The sequence below is a fragment of the Apis mellifera genome, linkage group LG1 (assembly GCF_003254395.2).
Source record: "Apis mellifera strain DH4 linkage group LG1, Amel_HAv3.1, whole genome shotgun sequence".
Classification (NCBI taxonomy): domain Eukaryota; kingdom Metazoa; phylum Arthropoda; class Insecta; order Hymenoptera; family Apidae; genus Apis; species Apis mellifera.
In genome coordinates, this window is record NC_037638.1 from 3,272,534 (window position 1) to 3,285,000 (window position 12,467).

Below are 12,467 nucleotides of genomic sequence, written 5' to 3' on the forward strand. Positions count from 1 at the left end.
CACTATATTATAGACAATTCTTCTTGCACGTTGAATTTTATTTCCCACAATTTCGTGTTCGATAAATGATTAAATGTCACGTAACCATATCTTATTTCATTTTAGTTATAATAACAAAAGGATAGGATTGTTAATTGATTATTATTTCAAAACAACTAATTATAATGACGGTATACAGGAAGCATAATATATAGGAAGTCTTTTATAGCTTTAAATATGATCCGTGCATCAGTTGAAGAGCAAAGTTGTTTTTATAGCAATTGTTTAATGTTTTCTGTTACAATCATGAAGTCACCAATTGAAAAACTATTATTAATATTTGTTTTATGTATCATTTCATCTTCATATATATTGAACGTTAAGGTAAGATATAGGATGACTTACATATAGAATATTGTAAACTTTTGCAACTATTTTATTTCTTTTTGAAATTATTGCATATATTTATTATATTAAAAAAAATCATATATATTTTTTATCAATTTTAAAAGTTATATTTATTAACTGATTTTAATTATTTTTAATTCTTTTTTCTTATTTAAATAAAATTTTATACAATTATAAAATAAAATAATATTTGAAATAATTTAAAAGATACATAAATCTTTGTTATAATTAATTTATTCGAAACATACTTTGCATAAAATTGTAATGACAATTGTTAAAAATAATTTCAAAAATTATTTTAAAATTTTTTTAATTATAAAAATTCAATATAACAATTTTAATATAATAAACAAATAATATTAATGTTTTAATTCAACTATAATTTTTTCTTTTTCAGGCAGACAACAAAGTTACAGTAAATAGCGTTAATATCGATATCTCAAATGAGGATGTAGTCGAATCTTGGGATGCTAGTATTTCAAATAATCTCATTAGTACAACGTCTAAGATAAAGAAGGATTGTCCGAATATATTAAAAGTATATTTTTATCTTAATTAAATACATTATTTAAATATTATCTAAATATATTTTAAAATATTATTTTCAAATATTTCAACATACTAAAAATAAATAATTTTGCATAAAAAATTAGATATATTTTCTAATTTTTTTAGAGAATTTATTGATCGAACTAGAATAAAATAATATTTTTCTGCTTTTTTCAGATAGATGTTCAAATATATCAAGATGATCAAATGGTAAGCCAAATGACAAAACAATTCGAAAAGCCGTTCAAAGATTTGGAAAATGCTAATATGTGCGCATCAGTTGAATATATAGATGAAGATGATGCATGTTCTGTTGCACCGGTAATAAAACATATATATATAATACAAAATATTTCTTTTTTTTTTCTTTTTGATTAAAATATTAAAACACAGAGAAAAAGAAAATAGATAATCCTTTCGGTAAATTATTATTACTATTGTTATAATTAATCCTATTAATCCCTATTAACAATATAATATTTTCAATCAAAAAGAATTAATATTGATATATATTATTTATTATATTTGAATTTTCTTTTATTAATATTAATACATTATTATTAAAATAATATTAATGAATTATCGAATAGGGTGAACAAAATGCTTCAGATTGCGATATAAGTTCGATGTTCAGCAGTATGAATCCTGGAAATTACAAAACTATATGCGAAATGACGGAAGGTGACACTGTATTTGCTACTGCGACATTGGAAGTAACAGTAGAAGCTGAATAAAAATAAGATAATTGATGTCACTGAGGATTATTATTACATTTATTTTGATGTTTACAATATTTAATATTACTAATTATATGTATGATTCCTTGTTATTTGTTTAATATTGCAACAATAACTGATTTTATCTTTCAAATTAAATAAAAATATTAGCATGATTATTACATAACTCTTCATTTTTATGTAAACTTCCTCTTCCAAAGATATTTTATATATTTTAAGAAACAATATTTTAACAATTTTCAAAATTTTATTTTTAATTGTAAATACACATATATTTAATTTTCATTATCTTTAACTGGACACATTTCAAAAAGTTCAATAAATTGACTTGTCTTTGAAAAAGAAAGATAATAACAAAGCAAGAAATGAAGATACAAAAGAAGAATGCTAACTCTACTTATATTCTCAAATTTTTTTTTATCAAATATATTGTTTTTTTCTGGTAAAATATTTTTGATATTTGATTGAAATGTCTTCTTCTTTGAATCATCAAGTATTTTCTACTGTGCGATAATAATAAATAATATTATTTCAATATGATAACATTTTTTATAATTATTATTTCTTAATACAATAATAAAATATACAATAATAACATTTTTAATATATAGTAATATATAATAATATTTATTTATTTTTAAATAAAAATAAAAATGCTTACTTCAGAATTAGTATTTCTTTTCACATTTAATACTTTTGATGAATCAATTTTTTTTTCAATATTTTCTATAGCAAAAAGGATTGTGATAAATCCTATTTTATTCTTTTAAATATATGTTAAACATATAACTAAAAAACAATTAATAATTGTCTAAAATTATTAATTGATATATTATAAAATCAAAACTTACGTATAAAATGACAATTTGATTTTATATTATTTCTTGAAAACATTAATTTTTGAAATTTTATTGGTAGACATTTTATTTTTTTTTTATTATTATTAACTTCCATTGATTTATATGAATCATGCTGTTATTTCAAATAAATAGATTTAATAATTAAATGATTTAAATAATAAAATTCATTATTATTTAAAAAATATACATAATATATTTTATTCTTAAGCTTACTTTATTATTTTCTAATTTTCTTTTTTCCTGTAAATTTTCAATAAAATCTGAAATAATAAATGAATGCAAAATATTTATATATAGATTTAAAAAACTTATTTTATTTGAAATCTTCTCTTGAAAAAAAACATTTTTTAGTGGATAAAACACTCTTTTTGGAAATTTTTTATTGAAAGAAGCTACATCCGTTGTACTTGAATTTTTTAAATTATAATTTATCGTGTGAAACAAAGAAATTAATAAATCAGAATTTAATTTTTCTTTTACATTGAGAAATTAAAAAATTAAAAAGAATGAAAAATTTTTTAAACGAAAAATTTACCACATATAAAGGCATCCAAACATGATCTCTGCCACCACATAATCTTATCATAGAATTTGCTTGGACGAAATAATGAAAAAAAAATTAATTAATTAATTCTCTTATAATAAATATATAAAAGAAATAAATACAATATATTTGATACAATAATACAATTAATTTAAATATAAATATGAAATAAAAATAATATAAATATTTGTTTAATTGTAATAATTAATGTTATATTAATATATAGTAATATTTGATTTAATAGATAAAAAAATTGTAAATAAATAAATAAATGAATACAGTGCAGTTAGAGGTTAAGTCATACTTTGAGTTAGATAGGTTACTCCAAAATTATCGCGCGATTTACAAATTCCACTTTTTGAACGAATTTTCATATTTTATTATATATTTTATATCTTTTAAATTACAAATTATTGTTAATCAATAGTAATAATCAATAATAATAATTAATATGAAAGAATTGATATCAATTATAAGTAGTAGTGATGATCATTTAATTCAAGTTCCAATATATTTAACATTTTATTTTTTTTTATTTGTATCAATTAACAATAATTACATATAATGATCGGCATATTTTTATTTGTTATCTTTCTTCTGCAAAAAACTAACATAAACTTCACATCATATATAAAATAAAATTAAAATTATTTAAAATTATTTAATTATAAAAATCAAGAATCAAAGATTTTTATATAAATATGTAAATAATAATGTCATACTTATAAATTATGTAAATATTTTTATATTTTCATAATTATTTTTTAAATTTAATTAAATTTAGAAATTAAGAAAATTATTTTTATTTATTATATTCAATATAAAACGATATAATATAAAATGTATATGTATGTTTTATAATATTATTTTACTTATAATAATAAACAAAAATTATTAAAGACAAATATCTTTTTTGATAAAAATAATAATAACTTGTAAATAAATTACATAAATTTCAGATTCAGCAAAACTTGACTTCATCTATTTTCTGCCAGTATTAATATCTTCTTACAAATGTGTGAATTAAGTAAAGAACTTCTATATATGTATAGTATATACATGTGTATGTTTTAAAATTGTATTGTTTAAAAATAAATATACAATTACAAATAATTATTAATTATTATACATAAATATAAATAAATATATTCCAATTCTTCGAATGCTTTATATTTTTACATATTTAAATTAGTAGTGGATTTATTAAAGATCAAAGATTCATTGCTTAGTGACCTTTATATCTATTAACATAATGTTAACCTTTGCCTGCAATGAAAAGCAATCAGTTGATACATATTCGTAAAGTCATTTTTTAATTTAACTTTACGAAACGTTGCAATAATAGTTTCGTTAATTTAGTTGGCAGCGCATATTTTTGCGCTTTGAAAGAAAAATCTCTAATTCGATCAGATATTCTTATTAATATTGAATGACAATATGTACGTGTTTGAGATATTAAAAAACTTATTTCTAAACTTATTTATTTCCATACCATAAATATTTTGCTCATATTCACTTTTAATGTGTTTTTATATTACTGCCATTGACAATTATGTTATTTCGAAAATGTTTTTTTGGCAGATTATTCAACATATTCAAATTATAGATTAATTATATTCTATTGTGATTATTACCGTGAAATATGGATAACGTGACAGTAAGTATTAAATTTCATTTTAAATACAAAAATATGATTTTCCTAACCTTATATAATAATATCATAATTTTTATCATAAATAATATCAGATTTTTATCATAATTTTTTCTTTTTAATTATTTTTTTATATAATTTTATAATTAAATATATTCTCTATTATATATTTTTACAATATAAATTTTTTATGAAGTAAAAGTAGAATTAAAATTAATTTTAAAAAGAAATTATTTTTCTTTTTAGGGAATAATACATGCCATGTATAGAGGATTTGTAGATAGTTTGAGAGGAGCTATTGTCTTATTTTATATGGACAAACGAATTAATGAAAAATTATTTAAACCACCCTTAAATAAAACAGAAAGTCATGGAAAAGACATAGCAGTCATACCTCATCCTCCAAAACATTTTAATCATTTAAGGTATATTATAGTTAAATTATATAATAAAATATGCCAAAATTTTAATATTTTATATCTTATATATATATATATATTTTTATGAGTATATTATAATGGATTTTCAGAGAATCAAAAGTGTTAAAAAGAACAATTCAATGTTGTGCTTTAAATGGTGGTGTATTTTGGGTCAGCATATTAATTTTTGAATGTGGTTTACTTCCATTTCTCAAGTACTTATTGACCATTATATTTGGTCATTCACCGGGTATGGGTATGACTGTGTGGTCTTGGATGAAACCATTTCTGTCATTAACTTTTGGCACTGTATGGGTACTACCACTATTTGTGCTCAGTAGGATAGTCAACAGTTTATGGTTTCAGGTATGAGTTATTTGATCTCAGAACGAGAAGCTTTGGCCAGTAACCATTGAAGGGGTTAATATCACATGCTATATTTGTAAACCATGTAGGACATAGCGGACAGTGCTTATAGGTATAGGCAAGGAAGGCCATTACTTTTATCTAGTGTGAGCAAGCTCGTAGCAGACACGCTTTTCAGTATATTGGTTCAAGCATTATTTTTGGGTCAAGGAATGTTGGTATCCAGGATTCCATTACCTCTTGTAGGTGACATTCTTGCCCTTATACATATGTGCCTTTTATATGCTCTCTATGCTTTTGAATACAAATGGTTCAATATGGGTTGGGAGCTACATAGACGATTAAGTTTTATTGAAAGTAATTGGCCATATTTTGTGGGTTTTGGTCTGCCATTAGCAGTACTTACCCAACTGCCCAGTTCATATGTAATAAGGTAATTAATTTTTTTAAATATCATGTTTCCTATGCAGGAATATTACTAATTAATCTATTATTATTTTAGTGGCTGTGTTTTTTCTATATTGTTCCCATTATTTATTGTAAGTGGAAATGAAGCAGTACCTGTGACTGGAGTATGGTATGTACCTTTGTAAATTATATATTCTATTAAACTATATATCAATATTTATTTTTTGTTTCAGTGATTGTCCATTAAAATTATTTTCACCAGTAATTGCTATTGCAAATACTCTTTTCAATAAAACAATTGGACCAACGAATAGACGGTGACATAAAAGAACATAATAAACTTCTTTAAAATATTAAATATATAGCAATAAACCATCTTTTCAGGTTTTCATATAAATTTTATTAATTTTGATGAAGTATATGCTTAATTAATTTTCTTATGTTAACTTTTATATAATCAAATTGAAAAGGAAATTTTCATTTTATTCATTTTCTATAATAATATAATTGAAATTTAAGACATAACTTATGTTTTAATAGTGGTATTTATAAAAATAGATAAATTCATAGATATGCAAAAATGAATTACAATAAAGAAAAGTATTTGTAAATGCATTATATCTAAGTAAAAGTTATGATTGAAGATACTCACAGTAAAAAATTTATAAATTTGGTAACATTTGAAAAGTTAATGTTATAGATGTTCTTTATTGTATTGCAAGAAATTAAAATAACTTGAAATTTTATACATTTTTATTATTACTATTAAAACATGATAAAAATAATATGCTTTAATAGAATAATTGCGCATATAAAAAAAAAATTCTAATATCTTTTATAAATTATACAACTAAAAAAAATCAAATAGCGTTGCCTAAAAATTTGCACAACTAAAAATAATTTTTGGATTAAGTTAATTAATATATATATATATACATATGTTTATGTATTCAATTTTTAATTCTTATCCAAATTTGTCAAAGTATATGTTACTTTACAATATAATAAACTTATCATTAATGATAGATATTTTAGTAATTTGTATATTGTTACTTCTAAGAAAATAAATGTAAACGTAAGAAACAAAAAAAAAAAAATAAAAAAAAAATAGAAACAAATATCATTTCAATATATATATTTTGTAATCAATTCAATAATTGTATTTGATATTTTATTATTTTATATCATTATGATATTGTAACTAGTCAACTTTAAAAGTCTTAAGTAATGTGATAATATTTATTGCAAAATATTTACAACTAAAACATTTAATTATATACATGAAATAGAAGAGAGATTTTTATGATACATGTGTATATTAATTGTATATTAATGTTGACATTTAAGTAAAATTTATTTAAAATATATTTTGCAGTAATATAGTGTAGTTAAAATTATAATATGTATATCAAGAAAATATTTACAAAGTATTTGTTTCGTAAATAATTTTTATGTTACTTATCGCAACTTTATTTATACATTATTTCAATAAAATAGAAAAATATTTATAAAGAATAAATTGCTTTATATATTGTAGTCTAATAAATAATATAAAGTGATTTTTAGAACGAATGTTGCTAGTTTTAAAGATTTTCCAATTTTTTATAAATATATAATTTAAAGATTAATATTTGATAATAATGAAATGTGCGTATTGTATCAATACATAAAGCAAAATATCTTTTTCTGAAAAATTTTTTATCGACATATAAAGATCACGAGAGAAGTTCTTGAAGAGCTAAAAGATCATTATCAGATGGTTCTTCTTTAATTCTGTATGAATTTGCTAATGCATAATGCCTATGCAAAGCAGCAAATCCAAGTCCAGGATCTGTTTCTTCCTCCATTACTGGACTTGTTCCTCTTTCTATTGGTTGATTCTTGCTTACCTATATTTGTTAGTTAAAATTATTATTTTATTAATTTATTATTTTAATCATAAATGAAATTATTAATGAATAATCACAATTACGTACTTCGAAACGTTGTTGTTTGTACATAGCTAATTTACGAGTTCCAGGTGTGCTTTGAATAAGATTTTGTATAGTAGGATGTGAAATTCCAAAAAAATCAGCTCCTTTTGGCGTTATTGAACGAAGTGCAGGAGAAATTGCCATTAATAGTTTAGAATGACATTCATCAGGAGTAGATCCAACCAATGGTTGATCTAGATCATTATCAGATACAATTTCAAATCTACAATACAAAATATTATATATATATTATAGTTATTATATAATTGTACTAATTATTAATGCAATTATACCTTGGTTTTGATCCACCATCTAATATTTTACATGTATATAAACTTTTTGTTCTTACATCTCTTAAATTAGCATATACTCTAGTGCTGCAATAACCTACTGGATAAATGAGATCTTCTGTATGATAAGCAATTCTGTCTGATACTACTTCTCCAAGTGAGTAAACAGTGAGATCACCCAAAGAAATAGGAAATATAGGTCTTCCATGGACATCTAGTGGTATTAATTGAACTACTTTCCTTGCAGTTTTATTATAACGTTTAGCTTTATTTTTTGGTTCTAAAAATGTTGAAGTAGTTTAAAAAGTTATAATTTTTGAAAATAATAAAATATTACTTAAATTAGAATACTTTAATACCTGAGCCATCAGTCGATACTCTTTTTTTTGTAGTTTTTTTAGGCGTGGAACATTCTGGATTAAATGTATTAGTATTAATACTGTTTGATTGAGATCGAGCTATCATAGTAGAAGGATCTATATCTCCTTGTTGTTGACATAATTTACGTAAAAGAAACAACCTTTCTTCTTTTACAAGCATAAGATTTTCTTGCATTTGTGCAACTTGATCACATAATGCTGCATTTTCCTATAATTATAAAGTTTTTTACAATTTTTATAATAATCTAATTTGCTATTATGTATTCTCTTTTATTTGCATTTACTTTTATTTAAAATAATAATTTATTTTTATAAAAAAAGGAAAAAAATATTATAACAGAAATATATCAAGAATCTTACGAATACTGTATCTTTTATAATCCTTTTTAATCTTCGATATTTTTTTTTATATTTTAAATTTTGCTGCAACTCAGCATTTTTCTGAAATTCACTATAATAGTTATCATAAGCTTGAGTCATTTTAAATTCATTATATTAAACACAAAATACAAAGACGAGGTTATGATTTAATGATATTTGTAATTATTTTTATCAGATATGTTAGGTTATGTTACAATCTAGGATTATACAATGAGTAAGATAGTGAATAACTAAACAAATTTATCATATATAATTTTACATTTATATATTTTGATCATTATTTAATATTCAAAAATGATAGCAGTAATATGTTTATTTATTAGATGCATATATAAAAATAATTTTTATATTTTTTCAATTATACATATTAAAATTTATTCATTAAAACTTATTCATATAGTAATCATTATTTTTAAATATTTCAGATTTATAAAATAAAATTATTCATAATTTTTTATATTTTGAATTTTTTCAATTATATTTGTTATTACATAAAAACTTATATTATAATATATTAAAAATATTTATTCTTTTTGTCTGTATTCGTAATTATTTTCTAATTTTTCAAAATCTTTTTCAATTTATTTTTCAATACTATGTCATAAAAATTAAAATAAAATAAATTTAAGATTATTGACAAAATAGGAATTTTATTTTAAATAAGTTACCGAATTTGTTGAATCTATCAAGTTATAATTTAATTAAAAAAAATGTATATACATATATTTGCATGTATTCTATACATTTTATTCATTTATTACTACAAAGAAGGAAGATTCTGGGGCATAAAAGATAAGAAAAATGTTGATTTTATTTCGAAAATACGATTTATTAACCTGTCGAACGTAAATTCTGTAACGCGCGTTCGCACGCACAATGTCTTCTCTGTCATGCTCGTTTCTACATTTTCACGCACGCGGTATACAAAATCTATATTGTAAACATCGTGACGCGTAGCTTATCCGTTAGACGTAGATTATTCTAGAAATCGGGTTTTTTTATGTTCTATATCGATTCCAATATTTCAAATCATCGAAAAATTTTCTTTATGCAATTTAATGCGCAAGTTGCGAAGGGACACGTGTTTAGGTACATCCAAATTATCTCCCTCTCTCTCGATTTTCTATTTATTATACTTTTTTTTTAATTTTGTTCATAATAATTCAATAATTCAAATGTTTATCATTATTTAAAAAAGAATTTATTATATACGTGTATTTGCAGTTCATTTACAGTGAGAAAAAAAGGAATCATCGTTTGATGATCAAAAAACTGATTTCAAAAGTTGTTTTAACTTTTGAATTTAGCGATTGATCGATGAGTTATTTGTTATATATATATTATTTAATTTTCATAATATATATATGACTTTAAAAAAAATTAATTTTTATCAAAATTAATTTTGCATTAATTTTTTATTTGATAAATAATTTTTGGAATTAATTTTTAAAATTCTGATTTTTTTGTTATATTTTTTTATAATATTTTTTAATAATGTAATATTTTTTTTATATCAATTTTTTACATTTATCAATGTATTCAAATTCTTCAACTTCTGATTTCAAAATTCCTCGAAGTATTTTTAATTATTTTTTATTTTGATTATTAAAAATTTATTTAATAATTATTAATAATTATTAAATTATTAAAAAATTAAGATTTTTTTTCACGAAATGTAAGATAAAATTCAATTTCGATGATTCCCAAGTAAAAAGTAACAAATTAATTTTTAATCACACCTATAATCTTATTTATTACAGCATCATTATTAACACACTATTTCTTACTAATGCATAAATTACAGGTGTGATTAACAATTTGTTAGTCTTTTCTAAAAAATCTTTCTAAAAAATATACGTATCTTACGATGAGAGAGAGAGAGAAAGAGAGAGAAAGAGAAAGAGAGAAAGAGAGAAAGAGAGAGGCAGAAAAAAGTATGTGTACTCCATTCGGAACATGTAAATAAATTCATACGTAATTGATCAACGTTCTAATTTCATTCAATTGTAAAATAAACATATCGATATGATTTTAAATTTCATTCGAGAATTTTTTCTAATTTTTGATGACGTTTAAAATGATGTCTAAAGAAAAAAAAAAAAAAGAAAAAAGAAAAATAAAACGATCGACTTTGTAAATAAATTTCTCCACTTTGTCAGCACAGATCATGCACGTAGGTTACTGTAGGTACTTATAACGGAGATCACTGTATGGAACGAATTATAGTCAGATATACATATACATACATACATACATACATACATACATATATATATATATGTATGGTAGAGAGCAGTTTTTTTTTTTCATTTTCGAGAATTAGCTACGTACAAAAAATATCCTTATCAATTACATACGCTTTATATACACGGTGTACCTACATACGTGTTTTCTCCGATGATTGTAAGAATTAAGTGCGTGTGCGTAACTGTACAACCTGTAGCGTATTTATAACATTCAAACGAGAAAGATCACAATTTGCGTTTTTTACTATTTTCTTTTTGTTTCTTTTTTTTTTTTTTTTTTTTTCTCTACAGAGTCGTGATGTCGAGTATAAGTGTTTGACCATACACGGCTCACTTACACTGTGTCGCGAAAATTTTCGATTGCGATGATTTTTAATTAAAGAGAAGGAGATGTAATGATTGTGTAATACAGATAATAGAATTGTAAGATTTTTCGAAATTTTTTTGCGGGTGTAATAATCGCAATTAATAAGATAATACACATAATAATACTGATAGAAAAAGATATGAAAATGACGGGAGAAATATCTTGCAATATTTTTATCATCTATAAATTTATGATTTGATTAGATACAGTTTTTGTGTAATATTTATTAATTATAAGTAATTGAAGATATCAGCAGAAATTCTGTGATGTAATAAATATTTTTATCAAAAGAAATATTAATCTATTGGAAAAGTTGAAGTTGATTGAATATTTTTCTTGAAAAAGATATAATTTTTTTTTTTCAAAGACGAATTTGATTATTTGTATATTTGTACAAATAATTTAAATTAATAAAAAAATTTTTTTAACATTTTCTTATATCTTGACAATTTTTTTTTTTATGAATCTAAATTATAACATCGTTTTTATTGTTTTAAATATTAATCAAAAGTTATATGAAAAATTTGTAAGTATTGTAAAAAGATCTATATTTATTTATCATAGTAATAATATTTTTTTTTTTGTAATTGACTCAATAATTGAACACTGGATAGAAAAAGTTTGATTATTAATTTATAATATAAATCTTGTTTTTTAGATTTTTTAAATATTTTTCTTTTACAAATTAATTAATATGATTTTAAATTATTCAAATAAATATAATAATTTCGATATATTTTGTCAATAAATAACATTTTAGTACTCAAAAAATTATTTTTCCAAAAATCTTATTTCATTCATATCAGAATGCCAATTCTTTTATCATTTCTGTACAATTCTATACTGATTTTTAGAAATTTAAAGTTTTCTCTCTGAAACAAAAATTCCTATTGTAAATTTTCACGATAT

The 12,467-nt window shown here is 21.4% G+C and overlaps 3 protein-coding genes across 4 annotated transcripts; 2 read left to right on the forward strand and 1 right to left on the reverse strand.

Moving 5' to 3' along the window:
• The first annotated feature begins 209 nt into the window (after positions 1-209).
• On the forward strand, positions 210-1,829 carry LOC552366. Its single transcript, XM_016917958.2, has 4 exons — positions 210-363; positions 785-925; positions 1,114-1,257; positions 1,527-1,829. The coding sequence occupies exons 1-4, from the start codon at positions 217-219 to the stop codon at positions 1,668-1,670; spliced, it is 576 nt and encodes a 191-aa protein (XP_016773447.1). The 5' UTR covers positions 210-216; the 3' UTR covers positions 1,671-1,829.
• A 2,453-nt stretch (positions 1,830-4,282) lies between these two features.
• Positions 4,283-6,946, forward strand: LOC412017 (etoposide-induced protein 2.4). 2 transcript variants are annotated; one of them, XM_006560271.3, is made up of 7 exons: positions 4,283-4,516; positions 4,659-4,734; positions 4,975-5,153; positions 5,258-5,513; positions 5,603-5,946; positions 6,016-6,090; positions 6,155-6,242. In XM_006560271.3, exons 2-7 carry the CDS (start codon positions 4,720-4,722, stop codon positions 6,240-6,242), a joined length of 957 nt encoding a protein of 318 aa, XP_006560334.1. In that variant the 5' UTR covers positions 4,283-4,516; positions 4,659-4,719. The 2 variants fall into 2 exon arrangements, with proteins under 2 accessions (XP_006560334.1, XP_026299267.1); XM_026443482.1 differs by lacking the exon at positions 4,283-4,516 and having other exon boundaries at positions 4,720-4,734; positions 6,155-6,946.
• A 411-nt stretch (positions 6,947-7,357) lies between these two features.
• On the reverse strand, positions 7,358-9,171 carry LOC412016 (transforming growth factor beta regulator 1). Its single transcript, XM_395482.7, has 5 exons — positions 8,925-9,171; positions 8,544-8,772; positions 8,188-8,464; positions 7,898-8,117; positions 7,358-7,810 (listed from the first exon to the last, which is right to left on the reverse strand). Exons 1-5 carry the CDS (start codon positions 9,042-9,044, stop codon positions 7,637-7,639), a joined length of 1,020 nt encoding a protein of 339 aa, XP_395482.4. The 5' UTR covers positions 9,045-9,171; the 3' UTR covers positions 7,358-7,636.
• Positions 9,172-12,467: the final 3,296 nt, after the last annotated feature.